Source organism: Carcharodon carcharias, chromosome 19 (assembly GCF_017639515.1).
Source record: "Carcharodon carcharias isolate sCarCar2 chromosome 19, sCarCar2.pri, whole genome shotgun sequence".
In the NCBI taxonomy this organism is placed as follows: domain Eukaryota; kingdom Metazoa; phylum Chordata; class Chondrichthyes; order Lamniformes; family Lamnidae; genus Carcharodon; species Carcharodon carcharias.
The window spans coordinates 10,076,303-10,104,019 of NC_054485.1; the positions used below are offsets into that span (position 1 = coordinate 10,076,303).

Here is a 27,717-nt window from a genome sequence, read left to right on the forward strand (position 1 = left end):
GGAAGAATCACAAGCGATTGTTGTCAATTGAGGGAGAAAGGAGCCACTGTTTATGTGAAGTGAAGACCTCGGTCAGAGAAAATCTATGCTGCACCGAACTTGTTAAACAGATCTAAAAAATGGTTGATGAAAATCCAACTGAAATTGGTGTACTTAGTGAGGATGGTTCAAACACAATCCCACTACAATCTGGACTTAAACAGGATGATGTTAACAATCCTGCAAGAAGTGACTCTGGAAAATTAAAAAACAGGTAAATCTATTTTTCTCTCCTCTTGTTGCTATGATCTGGAATGCGCCGTCTTGAGAGGGCGGCGAAAGCAGATTCAATAATAACTTTCAAAAGGAAATTGGATAAATACTTGAAGAGGAAGAAATTGCAGGGCAATGAAAAAAGGACAGGTGGAATGGGATAGTTCATTCAAAGAGCTGCACAGGCGCAATGGGCTGAATGGCCTCCTTCTGTGCTGTACGATTCTATTCTATGATATTTCTCTTGTCCCAAAACCAATGATGGACGTTGGGCTCCGCACAAGTGATAGTTCCTCACCTGTGAAACTGAAGACTGAGTAATAAACGGGGGCATTGGATCCCCTGCTTCTGGCTCAGCTGTGATCATTCAAATCAGTAGAGACCAGGAATGGTTCCGGAACATTCCTGGCTTGGTAAGTCTCAATAGCAATAGTCAGTGCATGTACTCGCCAAAGCAGCTTGTAATAGCTTGTTGGTTCATTACTTTTTAAATCTAAAAAATGTTTTTTTAATCACTTAGTTTAACTTTAAAGAAATATATTGTATTTATATAGCACCTTTTTACAACATCAGAACACTCTACGGTCAATGAAGTACGGTAATTTGGAAATGTCGTCACTATTGTAATGAAAAAATGTGGCAGCCAATTTGCGTGCACTTATGTCCCATACAATCATGACCAGCTTATCTGGGCGGTTTTAGTAAAATTGGTTGAAGGATAAATATTGACTAGAACAAATGGCACAACTCCTATGCTCTTTGGGATAAATTGAATTCTGATCAGTTCAAGACTGCCACAAGCCTCAGAACCAGGAGACCGAGGCCGGAGTTTATTTGAGACTCTGCAATTTCTGTATTTTCAAGACATGTAAAGAAAAAGCTTCAAATGTTTTATTTCACCTGGGCTTTTTAATTGGCACACTTTCCCTGATGGTGTTTTTTGGGAAATTCAAGCCCAAGTAAACAAATAAAACTATCCTATACATATTTAGAAGTGTTTGGTTCACATTACAGCCACAAACTTGATAAAAAAAGATTGACAATAAGTAACTTAATACATGATTCACAAGATCCTGGTTTATTAGATCTGATCATAAATGTTGATTTACTGGAAGCTAATCCATGATACTTGAGTTTTTATTTCAGAAAGAAGATGTGCTGTGTCACTGGGATTCTTCTGATTATCACTGTTATTGTTAGTATCGGAGCAATCGTGCACCTGCTATGGAGATGTAGTGCCTGTGTGTTTCACAAGAACTCCGGTGTAGCTTCAGATGCAGCAGCTTGTTCTAAAATTGGCAGGTAAGCCACAATATTACTTTCTGAATCTTGGCAACACATTTACTCAAAATGTATTGAAATCCTTGAGCTGCTAACACTGTCACAGCCCCAGCAACCTTTTAATAAAATATGTAAAGAGGGGTCTTTGCAGCTCTGTTGGTTGGGCCACGGCTGTGCCTGTGTGCCAGTGCTAGTGTGCTCAAACTTGTCTTTCTTTTTAAAGAAGCAGTCAAGAGATCTGAGTTGCATAATTTCTTAATCAACTGGAGCTGTGTGCACCTCCTGCTGGGAAGTTGGTACATTCGTGCCCATTTCCTACCCCTGCATCTCCCTCATGCTCCTTGAACCCTGCATCGTCAGAGTGGCTTTCCCCAGGTGAACATAGAAACAGGAGTAGGCTGTTTCCCCCCACCATTCAATGAGATCATGGTGGATCTGCGGCTGAATTCCATACACCCACCTTTTATCCCCATATCCTTTAATAACCATGAATAACAAAAATCTATTAATCTTAGATTTGAAAATAGCAATTGACCCTGCATCAATTGCCATTTGTGGAAGAAAGTTCCAAACGTCTACCAGTCTTTGTGGGTATAAGTGTTTCTTAATTTCGCTCCTGACAAGCCTGCTGCTAAGTTTTAGGCTATGTTCCCTAGTCCTGGGCTGATGCATGGGAAGGAGAAAGCAACTGCCGCTAAGTTTTAGGCTATGTTCCCTAGTCCTGGGCTGATGCATGGGAAGGAGAAAGCAACTGACTCTTTGGAGATATATTGAGAGGGTTGAGATTGAGGAACATGGGGTAGGATCGTGATCCAGGGACCTTTTTTATGTAGCCTGTTGCTCATCATCATCGTCATCACCATCCTCATCATCAGTCTCATCAAGTTAACGATGAAAACATTTCTTCCCTCTTCCTCCTCCTCCTCATCATTTTCTTTCACCTTGTCTTCTTCTGACCTCCCTCTCCCCCACTCTGCAAGAATGAAATTCATAAACTAAGAAGAGTTGAGCATAACCCTCAGGGATTAAGTAGACAATAAATGTCAAGAAAGCTTCTGACCATCTACTGCTACTTGGGATATCATGGTGAATATCTAGAGCCCAGTAACTACTGTCCCACCAACCTCGCCACTTCCCCAACAGCTCTATCACCAGCATCTCTCAGGATCATGATTTACCTTGGCTCTCGAGCCCAGTTTGGTCACAGATGCTCATCAACAGTAGATCCAAGCAGAAGACGACAACGTTGTCCATGTATAGGGAGGCTTTGACTTGTATGCCTCCACTGCCTGGGATCATTACCTCTCTTATGCCTGAGTCTACCTAATGGACTTGGCAAATGGTTTAATTCAACACATAAACAGGACAGGGGAGAGAGGACAGTCCTGGCTGACTCCGGATTTGATCGGAAAGCCTTCTGATTCACACCCATTGATTGAAATTTAGCTACTGATGTTTGTGCACAGCAGTTGGATCCAATTGCAGTTTCCCTCACTAACCCTAACCCAAACCCCATTTTGGGGAGCACATCCTTCACATAGGTGTGCGATACTCTGTCAAAGGCCTTCTCCTGGTCCAGGCTGGTGAGGCAGGTGTTCAGCCCCCTGTCCTGCATATGGACAATCATACCCCTGATTAGGGCAAGGCTCTGAGAGATGTCCTGCTGGGTACAGTGCAGGTCTGGTCAGGGTGGATCACCAACTCCAGAGCAGATTAGACCTGATTGGAATTGACCCCCTAGGTTTCTCTTTGGAGTTAGTTTGCATCTTCAAATCTAATTTAGATTATACAAGTTTAGGGAAGTTTTGATGCTAAAATCACTTTACATCAATGCTAAATTTATTGTGCAAATTCTTTCTATAGTTCCTAGTTAGCTGTGGCTTAATAAACTCAGTCAAATTGCAAAAAGAATCTGTACTGCGAGCACTGCATTAAGACTGTGTGTGTCGTAGGATACTCATTTGCATAATTTAACGAGGCCCCATCCTTGTTTGTATCATTCTATTACTCCATGTGTTAGGTGTTCTGCTCTTTTTTTTAAAATTTCTGTTGTTTGGTGCTTTATTTTCTTCCAGGGACATCATGAAGTGGAATGGATCAGTGGTGGATGCAGCCATTGCAGCGCTGCTCTGCATTGGGCTGGTGAATGCGCACAGTATGGGCATTGGAGGAGGCCTGATCCTTACCATCTATGATGCATCAACAGGTTAACTTTATCCTCGTTCCAATATTTCTTCTTTTTTAAATTCTGTTGTGCTAATATTTTAAGTTGATCAAAATACATTTACATGGAATAAAATTAGAAACAGAGAAACATGTTTGCTTTAATATAAAAGCAAAATACTGTGGATGCTGGAAATCTGAAACAAAAGCAGAAAATGCTGGAAAAACTCAGCAGGTCTAACAGCATCTGTGGAGAGAAAGACAGAATTAACTGAAGAAGAGTCATACAGACTGGAAACATTAACTCTGTCTTTCTCTCCACAGATGATAATTGCTTTGCCTTTAACTTCCTTCCTTTTTCTTTCTTGCCTTCTGCTCTTCCTTCCTGCCTTTCTTCCCTTGGCACAACAGAAAGGAGGTAATGTTTCTTTATCTAATGGAATGAAGTAGCTCAGCAGATTTTTCTTTCATGTCACTTAAACAGAGTTATGGCCATTGAATCAGGGTCTTGCCTTTGGCCCCTTGATCTCATCTCCTCTTCAACAGCTGATTGTACAGCTCTTTATAAAAATGTATCTGTGTGGCACCTTATTACATCTGACCTGGAATTGTGTTGAATGAAGTACAGTGGCTATGTAGACAAACAGGAAGATCCCACCACCATCACATTGAAGGCCCTATATAAATTCAAGTTATTTTTGCAAAAATATACTTCATTCATAAAATTTGTAAAGGTACATTACATAACAATTCAAACTTGACACTACATAAAGTGCAATACAGATTGGTTTCTTTCAATAAATGAGTTGCCTCACTATCCTTGCCATTACAGGTTATATTACAATGTACATTTAGATTTCATGTAAAATCTTCTCCGGTCTATATAGTCCGAAGGGTTTTACACAGTTTCCACCCCCAATGTACTAACTTGCATAATCTGCCCATCGACAATGGAGCATTAGTGAAAGCAATAGTTTCAATGACGAGACCCCGGACTGACTCCCGACCAATAGAGGAAGCTAGGTGACCAAGAAGCAGAAGGAAGGAATCATAATAGGGAAATGGAGCGATTGCATAAAAATATATAAAAAGGATAAAATTCATGAAGAGATCTAATTCAATTTTTGACAATTTTTCATGTTTCTCTTCAGGACAGGTTGAAGTTATTAATTCAAGAGAGGTGGCTCCAGAGCGAGAAATTATCAGCAGTTTGGAAACAGGTAAGCTACAGGATTTCCATAGGCCAAGGACGAACCATTATGGTTTTGTTAAGATGCAAAATGGGGACGTCTTTGGATCTCATTTTGAATCATGAAATTCTCAAAATCCAGCGCTTGCTCCCTCGCACATCCATTGTGCAAAACACTGGACCAAATATATTCAAATGCCTTAACTCTACCTTGCATTTATTGGTGCTTGAGCATTCCTACAAGATAACTGTTCTACAGATTCTGTTCATTGTTGAACATCAGGGGTGCGGCAAAACCCCATTTTTAAAAAAATTATTTTTCTCATCCACGTCTATGGACACGTCATTATTCTCGTGGTGGGGAACTTTCGCTTCATATGTTGGTTTATTCTTGGCAGTTTCTTTGGGGGTGAGGTGTCTCAGTGCCCCTGATGTGGTTTTTTTTCAGCAAGCACAAATCATAGTAACACAGGATCAGAGGAAGGGCACCCAATCCCATAAGCCTGTTCCACCATTCAATGGCTGACTTGCGTCTTAATGCCATCTACCATCCTTTGTTAACCTTAACGTATCGATCTTTATTTATGAAATTTTCAGTTGACACCCAGCTGCTGCAGCTTTTGCGGGGAGAGAGTTCCTTTGTCAGTGATGATGGTGTCACCATTATGGCACAGCCATAACTCTGTCCTTTAACTCTACTGAAGAATTCTGGGCCATGACACAATCTCAATCAACCCCTGACCTAGTGTGAAATGTAGTGGTCTGTTGATATCTGCTATGTTTTTGGGTTTTCATACAAGGGTATTTCCTTGAGTTCAGAGTTATGTATCACTGCTGTAAATGTTTTTTAAATTAAGTCATGGGATGTGGGCTTCTCTGGCTGGGCTAGCATTTATTGCTCATCCCTAGTTACCCTTGCGTAGATGGTGGTGAGCTGCCTTCTTGAACCGCTGTAGTCTACGTGGTGTAGTTACACCCACAGTGCTGTTAGGAAGGGAGCTCCAGGATTTTGACCCAGTGACAGTGAAGGAACGGTGATATATTTCCAAGTCAGGGCGATGAGTTACTTGGAGGGAAACTTCCAGGTGGTGGTGTTCCCATCTATCTGCTGCCCTTGTCTTTCTAGATAGTAGTGGTTGTGGGTTTGGAAGGTGCTGTCTAAGGAGCCTTGGTGAATTCCTGCAGTGCATCTTTTAGATAGTAGATGCTGCTGCTACAGTGCATTGGTGGTGGAGGGAGTGAATGTTTGAGGATGTGGTGCCAATCAAGCGGGTTGCTTTGTCCTGGTTGCCAACCAAAGCTTCTTCAGTGTTGTGGGAGCTGCACTCATCCAGGCAAGTGAGGAGTATTCCATCGCAGTCCTGACTTGTGCCTTGTAGATGGTGGACAGGCTTTGGGGTATCAGGAAGTGAGTTACTCATCACACGATTCCTATCCTCTGATCTGCTCTTGTAGGACCTCACATTGCTGTGAACATTTACCTGTCCAATATCTAGGCAAATGTAGTGAGTCCAAAATGCCAAACAGAGATAAAAGCAAAATACTGCAGATGCTGGAAATCTAGAACAAAAACAAAAATACCTGGAAAAACTCAGCAGGTCTGACAGCATCTGCAGAGAGGAACACAGTTGACATTTCGAGTCCGTATAACCCTTCATCAGAACTGAGGAAATAGAGAAATGGGGTGAAATATAAGCTGGAGGGTGGGGGTGGGACAGATAGAGCTCGATAGGGGGCCAGTGATAGGTGAAGGCAAAGAAGAGATTGCCAGAGATGTCATAAACAAAAGGACAAAGGGGTGTTGACGGTGATGATATTATCTAAGGAATGTGCTAATGGGGACATTAAGGGTAGCAAGCAGGACAAGCTAGTGGGGGTGGGGGGAAGGGATTGAAATGGGCTAAAAGATGGAGATAAAACAATAGAACAAAATACATTTAAAACAGGTGGGAAAAGAAAAATATATTTGCAAAAAAATTATAAATTATTGGAGAAAGGGGGATCGGAAAGGGGGTGAGGATGGAGGAGAGAGTTCATGATCTAAAATTGTTGAACTCAATATTCAGTCCGGAAGGCTGTAAAGTGCCTAATCGGAAGATGAGGTGCTTTTCCTCCAGTTTGCGTTGAGCTTCACTGGAACATTGCAGCAGGCCAAGGACAGACATGTGGGTATGAGAGCAGGGTGGAGCGTTAAAATGGCAAGCCACAGGGAGCTCTGGGTAATGCTTGTGGACAGACCGAAGGTGTTCCACAAAATGGTCACCCAGTCTACGTTTGGTTTCTCCAATGTAGAGGAAACCGCACTGGGGGCAGCGAATGCAGTAGACTAAATTGAGGGAAGTGCAAGTGAAATGCTGCTTCATTTGAAAGGAATGTTTGGGCCCTTGGACAGTGAGGAGAGAGGAAGTGAAGGGGCAGGTGTTGCACCTTCTGCGGTTGCATGGGAAGGTGCCGTGGGAGGGGGTTGAGGTGTAGGGGGTGACGGAGGAGTGGACCAGGGTGTTCCGGAGGGAACGATCCCTGAATGATCCTTGTCATTTCAACACTCCACCCTGCTCTCATGCCCACATGTCCGTCCTTGGCCTGCTGCATTGTTCTAGTGAAGCTCAACGCAAACTGGAGGAACAGCACCTCATCTTCCGACTAGGTACTTTACAGCCTTCTGGACTGAATATTGAGTTCAACAATTTCAGATCACGAACTCTCTCCTCCATCCCAACCCCCTTTCTGATCCCCCCTTTTCCAATAATTTATAATTTTTTTACAAATATATTTTTCTGTTCCCATCTATTTTTAAATTTATTTCGATCTCTTGTTTTAACTCCACCTTTTAGCCCATTTCGATCCATTCCCCCCCACCCCACCCCCACTAGGGCCATCTGCCACTAGCTTGTCCTGCTTGCTAACCTTAATGTCCCCATTAGAACATTCCTCAGATAATATCACCACCGCCTTTGTCCTTTTGTCTATGACATCTTTGGCAATCTCTTCTTTGCCTCTACCTATCACTGGCCCCCTATCAAGCTCTACTTGTCCCACCCCCCGTCTACTAGTTTATATTTCACCCCATTTCTCTCTCTTTAGTTCTGATGAAGGGTCATACAGACTCAAAACGTCAACTGTATCCCTCACCGCAGATGCTGTCAGACCTGCTGAGTTTTTCCAGGTATTTTCCAGAGAACCTTTGTCACTGTACTTTGACTGATTGGGGTATATCATATGGTGGCCACAGAATTTCCCTGAGTTTGGAAACTGCAAAATATACACTCTATCAGGCTGTGGTTTAAAGCTTAAACCATTAGAGAAAATTGTTGATCGTTAAACAGGTAAATGGACAGTACTTGGTACAGACAGCACATTTGCCTATCTTATTAAAAAAAGACACTTCTTCAGATAAGATCACTTGCCACTTTAATAGCCATGCACTACCATTGGAGTCCCCTGATCTGTTCTATCATTGCTGGCCTTAGAATAACTTCTGTCAGCTACAGATACATAATGTCACAGAACACAGAAAGAGGCCATTCAGATCACCAGGCCCATTCCAGCCGTTTGAAAGAAGAATAAATCATGTCAAAACTGTATTTCTCATTACTAAAATTAGGTGATCAAGTGATCTCATGATTCAAGGAGTCATTGTACACACACACACAGCTGCCAAACAAACACATACTATAAATAGTATTTCACAGAAACCTAATTGCCAGTGAATAGAATGTCTTGACTAGGTCTTCAGTTTCAAAAGCTTTAAATGATCCAATAAATGAGTCCTTTGTATAAGGACAATTAATTAACCTACTACATATCAAAACCTTCATGTATGATTGGCCATCTCTCCCTTGTCCTGAGCTGGGCATATCAGCCAGTCTGGGATGTACATTCCCTGGAGTCTGTAGAAACGGTCAGCAGTAACCAATTTTAAGCTTCTGGGTACTGCAACCAGCAAAAAAGAACCTCCGTAAATAATCCACCCCAGAGATAAATGTTTCATTTGTTGACACAGTCTCCAGTATCGGTGCAATGAAGGTGTCATTCTACAATTGAAATGGTTGCAGGTGCTTTATGGACGTACCCCAAGTCAATCAACAAGAACCACAGGGCCTTGTGTTTGACAGAATCAAAAGCCTTTATGCCAACAAAAGGCTGTGTAAAATGGTCCATTGAGCACCTGTTGTTTTTTCCCAGCAGTTTGATTACATAGAATTGATGCCTGAACAGTCCATTGAAGGTGCCATTGTCAGTGAAGGTATGTTTCTGCTTATGACCAATGTGGATGGTGGAGTTGGGGGTGGGGGCTGGGATTGCAGGGTACATGGTGGGACCTGTGGCAATGGTAGAGGCTGTACATTCCTCAGGAATAGGGGAGGTGGTGGCATAGCGGTATTGTCACTGACTAGTAATCCAGGGTTCGAATCCCACCACGGCAGAGGAGGAAATTTGAATTCAGTAAAAATCTGGAGTTAAAAGTCTGATGACAACCATGAAATCAAATGAATGTCCTTTTAGCGAAGGAAATCTGCTGGCCTGGCCTAGCCTAATGTAAATCTTAAAGGCAATTAATGAATTATAAAAAAAATTATCGAGCGTGTCAATATTTGCAGCAGGGCGTTTTACAGGGAAGTTGGGACACCAACGTTTGGGAGCTGGGATAGTGCCAGTATCTGCTTACGCATCACAGCCAGTTTAGGAATGGCTTTGTTCCCAATCCAGATATGCAAGAGGACGATGAGTATGATTAGATTAGCCAGATAACGATTTCTTCATAGCTACATTTATACATTGAATTATCTTGTCAGGACAGTTTGAACGCTGGAATCACTCCACTACTTTCCTGTTTTCCATGTTACAGGAGGGCCATCGATTGCAGTTCCAGGTGAAATCAGAGGGTATGCACTCGCCCACCAACAGCATGGCCGGTTACCATGGAAGCAGTTGTTCGAGCCATCCATTAAACTGGCAAGAAAGGGTTTTCCAGTTGGTAAGAGTCTTGCCGTAGCCCTTGAAACAAACAAAGTGCAAATTGAAGCAAGTGCTTCATTATGGTGAGAATGAGTTCACTTACAGTTTAAAAAAATATTCACTCTTGTTAGTTAATATTTCAACTGACCAAAACTAGAATTCGAACCGCAGTTTTGATGCGGAAGAATGTAACCTGCACTTGGGCTCTGATTTGAAAATAAAGTTGATGATAATTCCCCATTAGAACAACTTGATCCCAAATATGAAATAATAGTTGAATTATCCGCTCAGATTGATGACCATTTGGACATTTTTGGCACCATGTTTGAATCTTTGTCTATTTGACTGTCAGCACAGGAATTGTCACCCAGAATGGTACTTATCCATATGAACATACAAATTAGGAGCCGGATTAGGCCATTCAGCCTCTTGAGCCAGCTCCGGCATTCAATAACATCATGGTTGATCTGATTGTAGCCTCAACTCTACTTTCCTGCCTACCCCGATTACCCGTTAACTCCCTTGACAATCAAGAGTCTATAGAACTTAAAAATATTCAATGACCCTGCCTCCACTGCTCTCTGGGGAAGAGAGTTCCACAGACTCACAAACCTCTAAGAGAAAAAATTTCTCATCTCCATCTTAAATGGGAGACTCCTTATTTTTAAACTGTGTCCTTTGGTTCTAGCCTTTCCCACAAGAGGAAATATCCTTTCAGCATCCACCCTAGAAAGTTGGAAGGATTAATACGAGTTTTAACTCATGAGTAACTGTACTACTGACCGACACCCTTTAACCATCCAATGGACTCTCCAACCCTGACCAAGGGACCCCTGACTACCCCCAATCCCTGGCCATCTCCCCCCAGTTAATCCCTAACCTCTCGATTTCCACAGCCCCGTCTTCCCACTACCCTCTCCCAATCACTTCACCCACCGATTGCACCCACACCCTCAACCACCTCACTATCCTCCCAATCACGACCCCCCCCAACCCTCCCACTACCCCCTCCAACCTCTGACTATTCCCCACTCCTGACCACTCGACTCCCTCCCGATTCTCCCCTCCCCCCATCTTTCGACTAACCCTCCCCGACTACACTCCCAACCCCGACTAACCATCCCACCAACCCCCGGACTGCCTGCCTCCATCCCACCAACCCAGACTACCCCTCACCCCCTCCTACCCTCTAAACCCCAATCACCTGACCCCACCCTAACCCCTCACCTTGCACACTTACCTTCTCTCTTGTCAAAGTGGCTGGGCCATTTAAACTTACCACTTTGCGGCAGCTGGTGCTGTATAAAGGGGGAATAGCTTCACTTCCCCTGACGCTCCTACACTACACAGAAGGGACTCACGGAGCAGCTATGCTGCACATTTCCCACCATGCCTGGGTGGGAGATTCAGATGAGGAACGTGGAGCTGTAGACTAAGGTCTGTAAAAATGAGTAGAATGGCAGTCCGACGATGATCGCCTCTCCGCAGAAGATTTGGCCCGTGGTTTGTAAAGATGTTCCCGTAAGACCGAAAGTATTCTGAGTGAGACCTGGGGAGCCTTTGTCCTGTTCTCGCAGTTGCTGTAGGTTTGAGTTGCATCCTGCTGGAGTAATTGACTGACACAGCAAACCAACTCGATTCATAGCAACGAGCATTTCAAAGCCTCATTCAAAGCTTCGTGGTGAGACATTGTTCACTGAAGAAAGGAAAGCAAGTTTACATAGTTTTATTGTGAAGAGATTTTCCGAACACCCGTACCATCGCTTTCACTAGAAGCGGTGGGACCTGAAAGCTTGTACACACAGCTGAAGCAAAAATACAACTCCAGTCACCTAAAGGTGAACAATTCAATTTGAGTTTCAGCCCTAAATTATTTTTTTCTGATCTCCATGAATATCTGATTAATGCACTGCATTCCGGAGAGAGAAATTCAATTTAGTGGGTGCCAGAGTGATTACACAGCCAAACATCAAAACTCTTCCCCGTCAAGCCAATTTAATGCTGTGTTTACAGTATTGACGACAGCCAAACAGTAAACATGAGGAAAGTCCGGTGCTTAAGTTGGCACAGAATGCCACCTCGAAGTGCACTTTCCTACACTGTTGAGGCACAGTGCCACTGATAACAAACATTGAAGGCAATCTGTGGCTGCTATCTGTTTGTGCCCATATTGTTTCCTCCAACCATGGGAAAAGTCTCTGGCCAGAATATCAAAATCCTATTTATGACTTTTAAAGAAGTGTCCATGTTCAGTTACCCAACTGCTACTGGTTCCTAGGATCTGCCTAACAATATGAATTGAAAGGATTATACAGCGACACAAATCAAATCCAACACAACCATTTCAAGGGTGTGATGGAAATGAGCCATCAAATTCTCAACATGCAACTGGAAAATTTTTTACTCTGACATTAAATAACGTCAGCGACAGTCACGCTGCATTTAGAGAGCCACAAACAAATCTCGGGGGCAGGATCTTTCGCTCGGCTTGTGGGCGCGCACCTGACACACCCGAGCGTGAAATAAAGCGCGTTGACATCGGCCAAGTGTGCCAACGTCAATGTGCACACTACGATAGTGTGGGCTACTTATTAAAAGACCCATTAAGTTAACAAGTGTGCTGAATTTTTCATTGCCCGTTCAGCCTAACGGTTAGCGGGCAGGCGAAAAGGCCAAAGCGGCCTTTGAATTTTTTAGGAAATCTCATCCACGGACGGGATGAGGTTTCCTAAAGCAAATAAATTTTTTTTTAAATTTTGCACTTGATTTAAAAACGTGCCCCTGCTCATGTGGCAGAGTCACATGAGGGGACATGCTTTATGACAATTTTATTTGGTTCAATAGTTATTTTAAACAACACTTCATCTCCCTGAAGCAGCTCCGTGCCTCAGGGAGATTGAAGCGCTCCTTCTCATGCATGCGCAAAGTTTGCACTCCGCCCGCTCGCCCCCCCCTCCCCCTACCCACACAGGTTGCGCTGAGCGCTGCCGCTCGCGAATCACGCTGGGCGGGCCTTAATTGGCCCACCCACATAAAATCATGGTGAGGCGCCAATCACAGCTGGTGGTTGGCTGCCCGACCATTCCTGCCAAGCACCCCAACCAAGGGCAAAATTCTGCCATAGGATAAAGAGGCACTGGAGAGGGCGCAGAGAAGATTTACAAGGGTGATACCGAAAATGTGTGGTTATACAGATCAGGAAAGGATTTCTCTTCTTTTGGAAAAAAAAAGGCTAATAAAGGTATTTAAAAATATCCTCATGTGGTGGAGAGTATAATAGAGGCCATCAATATAAAACAGTCATCAAGAGACCCAATAGGGAATTCAGGAGAAACTCCTTTACCCAAAGACTACTGAGAATGTAGAACTCACTACCACAGGGAGTGATTGATGCAAGCGGTATACCACAAGTTTGAAAGATGAATAGTGATCCATACGCTAAAAGGAATTTATTTCTCTAGAGATTAAACAACAAACAATTCATTACTGGATGAGGTAATTGGTAAGTAACTTGCAGCCAATATGTCAGAACGTCCCTCTATCTCTGTCTGTGATCAGAGCTAAAAACAAAAAGAGACAGGGACATGAGGGAAAAGGCTTTTTAAAACAGGAAGATTGTGTGGGCAGTCAGTTTTGTTACATGGAGAGCTGTGATAATCTTTGCTGAAGTAGAAATGATGGTGAATAGTTCAAACCATTTTGTTTCAGTTATGATGTGGTACAGCTGGCATCTCGTTTACTTTGCATTATTGCAAGGTATTAAGTTTTACAGAGCGCATTTAGTGAGCCCAGTCATAATGGTTGTTTTACATGTTCACCTTACTGTGAAATAATGCACCTTAACAATTCATCTTTGATCTTAGCTTGCCAAGTGTTTGCTTGGAGTACCTATATAAAGTATATACATGAAAAGCACAAATAACTGGTTCAGCTCACAAAGGTGTACGATTGCTATGTTTCATCATGCATTCAGGGTGTAGACAGGCTTCTTCTGGGTTTGTCTATTCTCCCAAGGGATCTGCTCGAGACTGTAGTTTGTTAAAACCATTACTGTTTATTTAGCTACGATATACATACTGGGACCTCTGCACGAATTTGGAATTTCTGCTCCCTCCAAATCTCTGTTACTCAATCATATGGTGTTACATCATCATTACATCAGCACCACGTGCTTCTGATGTTACCCTTTACTCTACACTATGGGCAGAATTTTGCCATCAGTGAGCAGGGGGCGGGGCCCGCTCGCCGACATGGAAAATGACGCGGGATGATGTTGGGCGGAACCCCCGATGTTATCCCGCCCCATTTAAATCTTCAGGAAGGCGGGGACGCAGCAAAGTCAGCTGTGGGCCCGCCGACCTGTCAATGGCCAACTGAGGCCATTGACAGGATCATTTAAACAATTAAAGGACCTGCCCGTCCAACCTTAAGGCTGGTGAACAGGCCAGGAGCCCCGGGGGCAAATAGAGAAAACATGAAACCTCACCCAGCGGCGGGATGAGGTTTCATGCAGGGTTTTAAACATTTCAGTAAAGTTATCCTGTAAATTCTGAGCATGTCCCATCTCATGTGACATTGTCACATGAGGGGGACATGTTAGGGAATTTTTTTTCTATTGTTAATAGTTTTCAAAGTGGAAGCGATCTCCCTGAGGCTGCACCTAGCCTCAGGGAGACATGTGCTCTTTCTTGCGCATGCGTGAAAGAGCTCACTCTCGCTTTTAGGGAATACGTCCTCACACGCCCCCCGCCCCCCCCCCCCCACCCCGCCGGCCTGCACAGGAAGTGCATAGCACTTCCCGCCGGACGTCACATTAGGCCCGCCCACACAAAATGGCAGCGCAGCACGCTTCACTGGCGGGATCGGCTCCCCGCCCGCCGGAGATTGGGTCGGAGGCAGAAAATTCTGCCCTATATTCCCAGGTCCCACTCTCTTACAAGTACATATAGGGCAGTGGGATTAACTCCCAGGTAAGACACTGGGATCACTTGTGCAATTGACTCACACCATGGTACCCAAGAGGTTTTGTGACCAAACCCCGCTTATACAAAAATGTTTTGTTCAACTATTCAATAAGAAGCTTCCAAACCAGCTTTCTCAGAACAGGGTTACAAAGTTAAAGTGCTGACTTGTGCTGAACTGTGGGTGAGTTTAGTGATACAACACCTCACAGAGTACCCCATGGGTGTCTGTACCACATTTAGCAGACCTGGGGTAATTTTAACCTAACCTGCCTGGCAGGAAACTGAAGGGATTTTGCCGGCTGCCTATTTTACACTCACTTGGGTGGGTTGTAAAATGAAGGACTGAACTGAACCTGCCTCTTTCCTGCCCCATGGTGTTAGGTTTTGAGGACAAAGGAAGTACCTGATTCTGGGTGATAACAAGCCACTTACCACAAGAAGTAATTTTCGCTGTCTAAGCTCGGTTTTCTGCTGTGTACTTGTGCCTTTTTAGAACTGGATCGAGCCTATTTCAATCTCCAACATCCTGCAGAGAATGTTTAAATATGTCCCACCATTCTGGATTGGATTCGCCCCAATCTCAGGAGAGAAATCAAGATTGTAATCCAACTGTGCAGGTCACACTGTTACTTGAAGCAATTGATCAGATATTGGCTTTGTCAGCACTACTAATTATCCATCAGGTTACTCCCAGTACAGAAGCTGACTGAATATCTGATGGAAAAGATTCCATGATATTAGTTCTAAAATTATTAGGGTAATATATTTTTATTCTTTGTGTCACTTGATAACTTATTTTGAAAATATAACAAAGAAATCCTTTTACAGATTTTGCCACTGCTGTTTCTAATGTAGCTTTTGCAAATTTACAGCAACATATATTTCTTCTTTTTATGGATGCTTCTGAATAAAAAAACATCCATTTGAGGATATATTCATCAATCCTATGCCCTCAGCATGGAATCACATTCTGATGGATTTGTTCTACAATGTTGTAATTCTATCACCCACCCGGCTTTGGAGCATGAATATTCCCATTGGAAATGTTGAATTTACTTCATTGTTAACAATGAGGGAAATTGTTCCTTGATAATCGCTAAAAATTCTTTCGTTTCCACAGCGATGTGTTCTGTAAGAAAAACAGTAAACAAATTTTGAGCGAGAACGACCTAATATATTTTCCAAAATTAGCGGATACACTGCAGATGATAGCAGATAAAGGACCAAATGCATTCTACGATGGACCCATTGCAGAGGATATTGTTCATTATGTCAGTCAATCAGGTGTGTACCTGGATATCTCGCCACTTAGATACATGTTGTGTTATTACTGGGAAGTTGAGACTCCATTCCTCCAAATGCAGGTTCAGTTCCTGAATCAGCCTATTTCCAATGCCTTTTTTTCTGCTTTTCACTTAGAAATGAATACGTTCTCGATCCAGTCTTTAATAACATGTACAACTCCATCCAGAATCTTCCATGAAAAATTTAGCAGCATGATTCATCTCTCCATTGGCTTCAGTTGCACATCACCAGAGAATTTCTTCCAGCTTCCTTTCCTTTTATCTGTTTTTGAGATGTTGGGTGATGTTGGCAAGGCTGCACATGTTGTCCCTCTCTAGTTGCCTGGAGGAGACTGTGGTGGTCCTTCCCCTCGAACTATTGCTGCCCTTGTGCTCCTATAGTGGTGTCAGCTAGGACTTTCAACAGTGACCCAGTAACAATGAGGAATCCAAATCTACGTCAGGATAGGGTGTGATGAGGAACGAGGGAACTTTGACCGACAGTGTTCCCATCATCTTGCTGCTTTTATCTTGCTGGGTAGTGCAGGGTACAGAGTAGGGAGGTGCTGTTGAACTAGACAAGGCAGCTTGCAGCCGTGCACACTGTAGATTGTGCACACTACAGCTGCACTGCACCTGTGGTGGTGTGGATGGAATTTGAGTCACGGTGTCAGAAATAAAGCTGGGAGCTCACATGTGCAACGCTGCTATTGAACTCGAGAAAATTTATTGACGCTAGTTGCTTTCTTTCCCTTCTAGTTTATCCCAACATCATCTTTGTCATGCCCATTCCAAAGGTATCCAGCCTCTGATCTTTTGTATTTATCAAGTTCCAGCTGTCACCCACCCCTCCCCCCTTACAGGATTGTCAACTGCACATTATTCTCATACATTCTTTTTCCCACACCAAGTCCCATTCACCCACAGCCTGGTTGTGGAGGGAGTGGAGGGGGGAGAAATCGGGGCCTGGTGGGGAAGGTCGCTGTGTGGGGCCCTCGATCTCAGAGGCCCCTCGGGCAGGAAGCTAGATCCAGGAGGTAAGTTGAAGGCACTTTACCACCGGAATCCAGTTATCCAATGCTCGGGAAACCTGGCCAATTAAAGTTCAAAAGCTTCATGACCATTAGGTTGGCAGCCTCATTATCAAAGCTGCAATCCACCTCCTTGGGTTAAGTTTGGTTGTCCACCGTCTACCGGCCTTGTTAAAGCTGGAAATGGGCAGGTTGGAGAAGGGTTTGGGTCGGGAAACAGATTTCTGAGACTTTTTAAACTCCCCCCTCCCCCAGCCCACCTGACCCAAACCTGCCGCATCCTTTAATGTTAAAATTCGGCTCATAATCATTGTAGCATTGGAAAAATGGAAGTCAATTTATACACAGCAAGATCTCACAAACAGCAATGAGATATATGGCCAGGTAACGTGGTTTAGTGATGTTGATCGTGGGATAAAAGTTAGGCACAGCACCCGGAGGGAATTCCCCAGCACCCCTTCAGAATGGTGCTGAGGTTGTTCACATCCACCCAGGAGGGCAGACAGAGCACTGGTTTAACATCTCATCCAAGAGACTGCACTCTGACAGTGGCAGCACTCCCTCAGTACAGCATTAGGAATGTCAGCCTGGATTATTCCTGTCTTTTCTCACGGGGTTGTTGCATTATACCCAGTTTCAGCAAAAGTAGTTCATTTTATTCAATTGGCAAATGGTTCGTAAGCTGGAGTTGGGTTGGTGTAGTTCTGTCTGTCTCTCTTTCCTCTTTAGGTGGACTAATTTCCCGAGATGACCTGAAACAATTTAAGGCAAGCCAGGAGACACCGATAAATGTGACTCTAGATGAATATACAATGTATGTTCCGGGTGCCCCATCTGGTGGACCAGTGCTTGCACTCATTCTGAAAATCCTTGAAGGTAACTTTGAGCCTCCACAATCTGCTCTGAAATGTTTTTCTTTTCAGTCTCGAGACCTTCCAGCCAAGATGCCTTTGATTTGAATAAATCAGTGGGTAGAGAAAGTGCTCATTCGCGGCAAGGTAATCAGATCCACTCTAAATTCCATTTTGTCAGTGATCCTCCTTTGCATGTGTGTGTGGGGTGCCAATAATGGCATCAGATTCACCAGGGCAATATTTACAAGGAGGCTTGAGCGGAAAACAGAGGTCAGTTGAGCCTCCATAAGAAAATTTTAGGTCTCCCCATCTGTGATCTCGCCACAGCATTCCCCCCCCCCCACCAACCCCACCACCCCGACCTGCACCCACGCCCCCACCCCTACCAATCACAGGATTCCCCAAGGGACAGCCCACTAACAAGTCTTGTGGTCTAACCTGTTCACCGGTCTTGAAGTGTAAGCAGCATATTAAACCCAAAAATGACCAAGCTTGAAAAGACCATGACCAACAGCTTCAATTGTATACACCCCAACGCAATTCCTTTCCTAACTCCTCTATTTCCCCCAAGAGCAATTAAGGACAGGAACAATCTTCCACAAACCTTCATCTCCAGGCCCTCTCAGGATTCATTTAAGGAAAACCTGTTCCACTTTTTTTTAATTAATGTGACCATCGGCTGCACTCATTGTCACCTCCTCCTGTGCAAGTTCCCTGGTGGAAGACTCCCGAGGGAAACCTTACCAAGTAAAGTATCTAATGCCCAGAAAGGCTGGAAAGTCAGCCAGCAGCTTTTACCCAAGGTGCAAAGTTAAGAGGCCGGCCTCTTCTCCTGGGGACTTTTGAACTGAACCCAAAAGTCACCCACTGAAACCAGGCCCCCAGTTAAAATCGAGATCAGTGTCATGCCACCTTGAATCATTTGCCCTTGAATCATTTGCCCTATCAGTGAAGCAGCACTGGAGTGCTACAGCGCAAATTACCTAGATAACTCCAGTCTGCAAATGTTGGCAGGGAAAACTCACTGAAACTAAAGATTAACAGGCAAATCATGGAAATCCATGGTGTACCTGTGTTAAATATTGAGACCTTTTCACTCTGAGCCTAAGACTGGCTTTGGAGAATTTACACTTCTCAGATCAAAGGTTGATTTAAACAAGAGGTTAGGGATGAGGTTGGTAATCCGGTTCCGTTTTTACTGATGTTTGATAAAGTGACCACATTGTATTTGAGGTGGTGACTGAATTGGGAACATAACCACCAACTGCAGTTTTCACATGGGTTTCCAATTAATCATTTGGTTTTCTGGTCAACCATGCAATCTCTAGCAAGGTGAATTTTTTTTTTACATCAAATTTCCTGTTAAATTTAATGGAAGAAGATTATTTAGAAAGAAATTTTATAGTGCTAAGTCACGTCTTTCACTTGAAGAACTTTGTAATGAATTGCTTTGAAGTACAGGGACGGTGAGTAGACAAATGTGGCAGCCGTTTTGCACAGAGCAAGATCCCACAAACAGCTAACAGATGATAGACTGATTTATTTATTTTTGATTGAAGAAGCAATGTTGGCTAGAACACTGGGACAATTGTACAAACTTGCAGATTCGCTTTTGTCACGTGAATGATAAATGGTTCAGTATTAAGTTGTTATCCTGACATTCTAACTTGCTGCTAAGAATTGACTCTCAACTAAAAGAACCCTTTGGTTAATTGTCTTGGTTTCATTGCTTAATGCGTACCCCATCCCTAAAAGTGAATCAGCCACAAGTAGTATATTTATCAATAAACAGTGTTAAAATGGTGTGGGGAATTTAAGGTTTTCCAATGGGTTGTACATTTCTTGATTGTGGGAACAGTAGAGAAGGAAATTACAGGTCTAAAGCAAATTCATGAGGAAAGCATTTGCTGTAATCCATAATCCTAATTGTACTTTGGAAAATTAGGATTTGATATTTACATTATTTTGTACAACTATAATATTTAAAAAAAAACTAAAAATGTAATGAAGAGGATGGTGCAGATAATTGGCTCACTATCTTCTGGACCTGCGTTTGAATCCAACCAAGATTTGGGATGTGGGTGTTGCTGGTGAGGCCTTATTGCCCATCCCTAATTCTTCCTTAAGAAGAAGGCCCAACATCGCCATCCTAAACAGCTGCAGTTCCTGTGGTCAAAGATGACCCACACTGCTGTTAGGTAGAGTGTTTCAGGATTTTGACTCTTCAATGATGAAGGAACTGCGATATATGTCCAAATCAGGATGGCACGTGTTTTGGAGGGGAACTTGGAAGTGATGGCATACCACAGCAGCTTGTCCTTCTGGGTGGTAGAGGTCGCAGATTTGGGAGGTGCTGTCAGAATCAAACTGATGGAATGAAAGTCTCTATTGAATGTAAAGGTCCTATATAAAATGAATTTGTACAATTTCGTTTAGTTTGGCACTAGTTGGCAAAGAAGTGGCCTGACCATCATCTTTTCATCCTCTCTTAATTACTTTTCTGATCTAATTTAGGGTATCACTTTTCAAGAGAAAGTGTTTCTACTAGGGAAAAGAAAATCTTAACATATCACAGAATTATCGAAGCCTTCAAATTTGCATTTGCAGAGAGAAGCAAGTTGGAATATCCAACATCTAGTGACCACAGAAAGGTAAGCCTATTGCTAAAAGTAAGTCTATTATATCAAAAACTTATAGCTGCATCCACTCTTGGGCTACAATATCTCACTTCATGTTGTCTCATTTTGGTCTACCCTCTGTGACAATGTTTTCTCATTATAAATTCCTATGTCTGTAGTTATACTGGGAACAGCTCATGTAAACATGTCATATTGTAGTTAAACCCCCTCACACTTCACATCTCCCAGCTCCTTTACCGAAGAGAATCTCTTGTAATCCAACCGCGACTTTATTCCATACTTCCAAAATTTGCATAAATGTTGCTATTTAATTTTCAATAATATCCTCAATACACATTCTGGGATTTGATTTGTTCATGTTCATAACGGCTTCACAATGACTGGATACTGTTATTCAGTCGGTGGTAGCCACACGGAAGCCCTGTTATTTTTCTGCCTTTGCTATTCGATGCCCATTAAGTGTGTACAAAGTCCATGTTACCTTGCACTTGTTCATATTGAGATCTATCAGCCACTTAATTGTGGTACATGTTTAGTATTTCTGGAAGTATCAGTAGTTTAAAACTAGTAAAGGACATGGGAATAAAGCCAAACCGTGATAGTATAGAATCATGGAATCATATAATGATACAGCGCAGGAAGAGGACATTTGGTCCATTGTGTCTGTGACTGTCCTTTGAGGGAGTTATCCAACTAATCGAAGTCCCCTGCTCTTTCCCCATTGCCCTGCAATCTTTTTCAAGTATTTATCCAATTCTCTTCTGAAAGTTGTTATTGAATCTGCTTTCACCACCCTTCCACACAGTGCATTTTAGATTATAATAACAATGCATAAATTGTATTTTCCTCATTTTGTCTCTGGTTCCATTGTCAATACCTTACATCTCTGCTTAGCAACCCCTTTGGCACTAGAAGCAATTTCTCCTTATTTACTCTGTCAAAACCATTCATGATTTGGAATACCTCTGTCAAATCTCCCCTTTGTTGCATTTCTATATCTGCTTTATACAAACTAAACCAGTAAACTTGACTTGGTTTATTTTAAGATATATTACAGCATGGCTCGGCAGACAGATATATACTTTAGAGATTCACCAACCATTACTCACAGGGACAGCACAGCTGCAATTCCTGCACACACGCTGCTGGTCACATTCTGCTCTACATCCTGGCTCCTTGCTTATTTGTGCATTCCCTTAAATTGATATCATGACATTCCATTTTTCCAAGATAACATAAAGATAACATACATACACAGTAAGGTGGTTGTGAAAGCTATTTGCATAAAAGAAAGATCACTGTTTAAAAGTCAGCATAACGTATGGGTGGCTTGCTAATCTTCCTGGATCTTGTGATGGTATGACCTTCCTGAGATCTAGACTGACCACTTGAGTGTTCTTGACTTGTAGGTGCATTGGCATCCTGTACATTATCGGACTATAGATTGTTTTCATGGTGGTCTTCCACAGTTTCACTTTCTTGGCTCATCTTTGGATGCCATTGGAGTACTGGGTGTTATACTGTTGTTCAATTCCCTGAGCTGGCTTCTGTTTCTCCTTAACATTGTTCCATTTGACGTTGTAACCTCATAGGATCTAGGCTCCCTGCACACTTTGAATGCTTCTGTGGGTGACCAGGTTCCCTGCGTTGGATGTATGACCCGAACCTTTTGTCATATGCGCAGACTCGGCAGTTCCACAACTGCATGTTGGCCATGTGCCATCTTCATTCTACCTTGTCTTTCAAGAAGTTTCTCCTACATCTCTGAGAACTGGGACAAGTGATGGCTTGGCAAGGTTATCCTAACCTGCCTTCCACACATCATTTCCACTGGTGAGGGTAGGTCCATATTGAAGGGTTTTGCCCTTAGGTGCAACAGAGAAACATGGAGATCTTGTTTTGCTTCCCTGCACTTCATGATTAATGCCTGACCGATGCGAACATTCGCTCAGCAAAACCGTTGTGTCTGGGATAGTGTGCTGAGGCTGTCACATGGTTTATGCCCCATTTAGCACACATTTCCCTAAAAGGTCTGCCAGGATATTGTGGCCCAAGGTCTGAAATGATTTCTTCATGAATAGCGAACAAACTGAATATTGCACTCATGGTGACTGCCAGGGATATGCTTGAGGTACCCTTCAGTTGTCTGATGATTGGAAACTTGAAGAAAGTCATCACCATGGAAAGCGAATAAATCAGTTGTTATTTTGGACCAAGTGTACGATGGAATCTCGTGAGGGTGTAGAGGCTCTTTGTGTTGATGTGGTTGGTGACTCTGGGATGCTTCGCACACCCTCACTATCTTCTCAATATTGGTGTTGATCCCTGGCCAATACACAGTTCCCCTTGACAGGCACCTTGTTTACTCTATGCCCATATGCCCCTGGTGTAACTGTGACAATATGTCCTGGCAAAAAGCTTCAGGTACAAGCACCTGGTTTTCTTTGAAAATCATGCCTCTTGCAATACCTAATTCAAAAGCCAAAAGCATCAGAGGGTGTCTGGCACTTACTGTATCATATCAGGCCAAGCTTATACAACAAGTCTCCATAATGCCTTCAGCTATGGATCATTTTCTGTTTCTTCCTGAAGCTGGGTGTGTCTGTGTTGACCAAAACTCATCAGAAAGCTCTTGTAAATGACTGACTGCACAGGTAAGAATAAAACAGCATGAAACAAAGGTTTTTTTACACATGTTTTCGGCACTGATAGGTGATATCTGAAGTGTGATGTATGCTCCCCAAATAATTTGATAGAGAGTTTATGTGTACGATGTTACCACTAAGGTGCCAATTGTGTTCATTTGTTCCAGTTCATTTTTGTTTTAATTATTAAACAGGTCAATGAGATGATCGCAAAAGCAAATGATATTAGAGAGATGATCAGTGACAGTCGCACCAATGAAAAGATTGATTATTATGGGATAAAGTGCTTTTTACCTGGGCAGGGTGGAACATCTCATCTGTCTGTTGTAGCACAAGATGGCAGTGCAGTGTCTGTCACCAGCACTATTAATGGTCGGTAAGTATTTCCCGTCTTTATTATTTTTATAATATTTTTAAATAATTTTTGTTCATAAATGAATGAAAATGCCACTCCTCAGCCTCAGGAGTTATTTTGACATTTTTACTGATAATTAAAGAACCGAGGATTGTCCCAACCCAAGATGAAGCATGGCAGAGTGAAACTTAGAATCATCAAAGAAGGATGCCATTTGGGCCATCATGCCTGTGCTGGCTCTTTGAAAACTCAGTTCGTCCACATCCTACTTTTTGTCCATGATTCCGTACAATCTTCATCCTCAAGATGCCTGCCCAACTCCCGTTTACAACTATTTATTGAATCAATTTCAACCACCTTTTTGAGGTAAAGCATTCTGCATCTGAACAACTCCCGGAATGAAACTATTTCTCCTCATCTCCCCTCTAGATCTTTTACCAATAATTTTAAATCTATTCTTCCTGGTCATTGACCTCGTTTGTCAAAGAGAATAGATTTTGTGTGTCTACTCTAGGAAAATCTTTCAGAATCTTGAAAACCTCCATTAGGTCAACTCTTAACCTCCTCTGTTCCAAGGAGAACAAGTCCAAACTTTTCAAACTCCTCCTTGTTCCTGTTACTATCCTGGTAAACCTCCTCTGTATCCATTCTCAAACTTTGTGTCTTCCCTGAAATGTGCTCAGAATTGTCCACAATATTCCAGTGGAGGCCTCAACTTAGAAGTTGAGCAAACCATAATGTGGTATGGATCTGATGGATGATGATAATTTGAATTGCGATTCAAACAATAAGGCAACAAAAAGGGATAAACCTGGGGCTGAATTTATACAATCAGAACAGTGTGCGAGAAGGGGTGAACATAGAGGATAGAATGAGGTGGATGTGGTGAAAATGAATTTTGACTGAGTGATTGGTCACTTGTATCAAATCCCAGGGAGAGGTTTCCACTATCTGGAAACTCAACAGACCATTTTACTCCATTCAGGTTTGTGCTGTGAGTGAAGAACTAATGCAGAGTATATTAGTCAATCCAGAATGGTTTGTTCCTTTGGTTCCAGATGTACATTGACTACAGAAACCACCCCTCCCCTCGCACCCCCCCCCACCCCATCCACCACCACCCCTACCCCCTCCACCTAGACTTCTTCGTAATGACTATTTGTTTCAATTGAAGGTTATAAGATGTGTTCTCTCAAACTCACAGAGCACCATTACCATGTTGCTTTGCCTGGCTAATGACAGCAGACCAAATTTTCCCTTTTTTTGAGGTGGAATGAAGTGAATCCTCTTTAAAAGGAAACTATTTTTCAGGGGGTATGGGACTGAAACTCAGTGGCACAGAAGGTACTGTTGCTGCAAGATCAAAGGAAGAAGGCTCTCAACTGCCTATGGCCATAAACTCCATCCCTGTCCAGAATAGAATATGAGTTCCCATGTTTATTTGGGAAAGGTGCATGGCACCTACAAGGGACCATCAGCAAAACCCAAACCTGATGGAGGGTTCTGGAATGCTGGGATGGATCTATGCCACCTTAAAGCCGAGGAGGCCTGAAGTGGGTCTACCAGAGGGACAACTTTGCAACTCCTCAGGGTAGATTCTGACCTGGTGGATTCGAGTAAATCAGGTTGGCACCACATTTAGAATATTGTGAGCAATTTTGGGCCCCGTATCTCAGGACGGATGTGCTGGCCCTGGAGATGGTCCAGAGGAGGTTCACGAGAATGATCCCAGGAATGAAAGGCTTAATATATGAGGAACGTTTGAGGACTCTGGGTCTATACTCGATGGAGTCTAGAAGGATGAGGGGGGATCTGATTGAAACTTACAGAATACTGAAAGGCCTGGATAGAGTGGACGTGGGGAAGATGTTTCCATTAGTAGGAGAGACTAGGACCAGAGGGCACAGCCTCAGAGTAAAGGGAAGACCTTTTAGAACAGAGATGAGGAGAAACTTCTTTAGCCAGAGAGTGGTGAATCTATGGAATTCATTGCCACAGAAGGCTGTGGAGGCCAGGTCACTGAGTGTATTTAAGACCGAGATAGATAGGTTCTTGATTGGTAAGGGGATCAAAGGTTACGGGGAGAAGGCAGGAGAATGGGGTTGAGAAACTTATCAGCCATGATTGAATGGCGGAGCAGACTCGATGGGCCGAATGGCCTAATTTCTGCTCCTATGTCTTATGGTCTTATGGTCTTTACATCTCTCCTGAATTTTTTTTATTTCATTTGACTTCACCCACCAACTGCACGTGTCAGCAAGTCACAAAGATGCTGCCTGTAATAAGCCTGTCCAGCGGGCAAGTCCCCCCATCATCAGCAAGTACTCGGGGGAAAGTCTGTCTTTTTAAATATATCTGAGTTAGTCCCTGAAACAATAAAAATCAGTGCTCATTCACCAGGCCAAGTAGATAGCCCTGTGCAGTGTGAGAGAAAAGGGTTGCACCCCAAGAGTCAGATTCTCATACATGGTTAAGTTCAACAGGATCACCTATGTTTGGTTTTATGGGGCAAGGTACTGTTTAACAATTGAGTTTGTAGCTATTTTAATTCCACAGAGTCCCCACATGAAAAATGGAGAAAATCGTCAGTGGCAGAACGTGGCTGAGTTGAAAATTCAGCTATTGCAATCTCAACTGAAAAAAAAAATCATTGATTTGTAAATTATCATAATCAATCGTACAACCTGCCATTTTCCAGATACCACCAGTGGGAATTACTGCCTGAACTCACAGTGACTGCTTGGTTCTAATTCTTGCCTTGTATTTTGCAGTTTTGGATCATTTGTTCGTTCAAATGTGACTGGGATAATATTCAATAATCAGATGGCAGACTTTTCACGCTATGGAGATAACAACGGTCTGCCACCATGTTCTGAAAACTATGTGGAACCTGGTATGCTTCATGTTGAACTTTTTAAATCAAATACTTTTTGAGGGAGGGGTCACTCAATGGCTACTGGTAAATAAAAATTGCATTTTTTTCCCCAGAGATCATTCTAAACTTCTTGCTCTAATTATGTAATTGAATGCACATGCGATTAAACTTAATTTCCATTTTGCTAAAGAAATAACACATTCCGTGGCAACTTATGCTCCCTTTATGTCACAGGACTGCTTCAAGTAACAGTGGTTCTGGAACACGCTCGAATTCCTGCCGCTGTGGAATCTGTTCAATTAAGATCGTGGGGTGAATTTCACAGAGTCAAACACAACACCAGAATAATGGTGCACCTGTGCACCTAAAATTGCCCGTGCCCAGGTGCTTAAAAATAAAGTATTGCAATTCTTCTTTCTAGCCACAGAATCTGTTCCCAGAGACGAGGGTTGCCAGTGTTGCACATGCTGCCTTGAAGGCACACATGTACAGGTCGAGCACAGCTTCATTGCTTGGTGCTCAGGGGAGAATGCATCGGCATTGTGGGCACTGCTATGTTTAAGCTGAAGATTGTGGAATGTCTAAAAGCTTGGGACCACTTGGCTGTGCTCCCTGAGGTTTGAATGGATGAGTGGCACATTAAGGACCCTCCTATAAGAAATAGTATTTGAACCATTGAACCCTGGGAGGGGACAGTTTGGTGGATTTGCATACCCTTTCTATAATTGTCTGTTTTTCTCTTGGAGTGGCCTTAGTGCCTGGAAGGAGCATGCATTTAAGCAAGTCTTTAGAGAATGGTTCAGAATGGTTGATATGAATATTCCTTGAGGTGAAAGGGCAGAGAATAATGAATAAATAGTCCCTTAATAACAATTATTACATTTTAGATGATAATTATTTATAAGACTGAACAGAGAGAATGGAATAAATTAGTAATAAAATGATTCAACTATCGTTATTGATATTCCCAATTTTCCAATAGGCAGAAGACCTTTTTCTGCTATGTCTCCAGCGATTATACTTGACAAAGATAAAAAAGTGAAAATGGTGGTTGGAGCTTCGGGTAGCTCAAGGATCATCACAGCAACTGCTCTGGTATGTGTTGAAAATAGAACAGGAAATGAAATTAAATGGAATCGATGTGGGCTGAAGAAAGCTCTCGTCACGCTTGCAAAACTATTGATCAAGGAAAAGGTGGTCAGTTGAATGAATCCATTCCTCTGAGGG

General features: G+C 42.8%; 1 protein-coding gene across 1 annotated transcript; it reads left to right on the top strand.

The window, feature by feature from the left end:
- LOC121291728 (glutathione hydrolase 1 proenzyme-like) lies at positions 1–27,717 on the top strand. The gene is made up of 11 exons (XM_041213230.1): positions 1–253; positions 1,399–1,554; positions 3,609–3,739; positions 4,848–4,916; positions 9,735–9,927; positions 15,929–16,092; positions 17,852–17,998; positions 20,491–20,627; positions 23,455–23,636; positions 26,387–26,508; positions 27,473–27,717. The coding sequence occupies exons 1-11, from the start codon at positions 120–122 to the stop codon at positions 27,694–27,696; spliced, it is 1,659 nt and encodes a 552-aa protein (XP_041069164.1). The 5' UTR covers positions 1–119; the 3' UTR covers positions 27,697–27,717.

Coding starts and splice junctions, on each gene's coding strand:
- LOC121291728 (XM_041213230.1), top strand. CDS start 120: ATGGTTGATGAAAATCCAACTGAAATTGGTGTACTTAGTGAGGATGGT. Junction 254..1,398: donor TCTGGAAAATTAAAAAACAG/GTAAATCTATTT, acceptor TTTTTATTTCAG/AAAGAAGATGTGCTGTGTCA. Junction 16,093..17,851: donor TCATTATGTCAGTCAATCAG/GTGTGTACCTGG, acceptor TTTCCTCTTTAG/GTGGACTAATTTCCCGAGAT.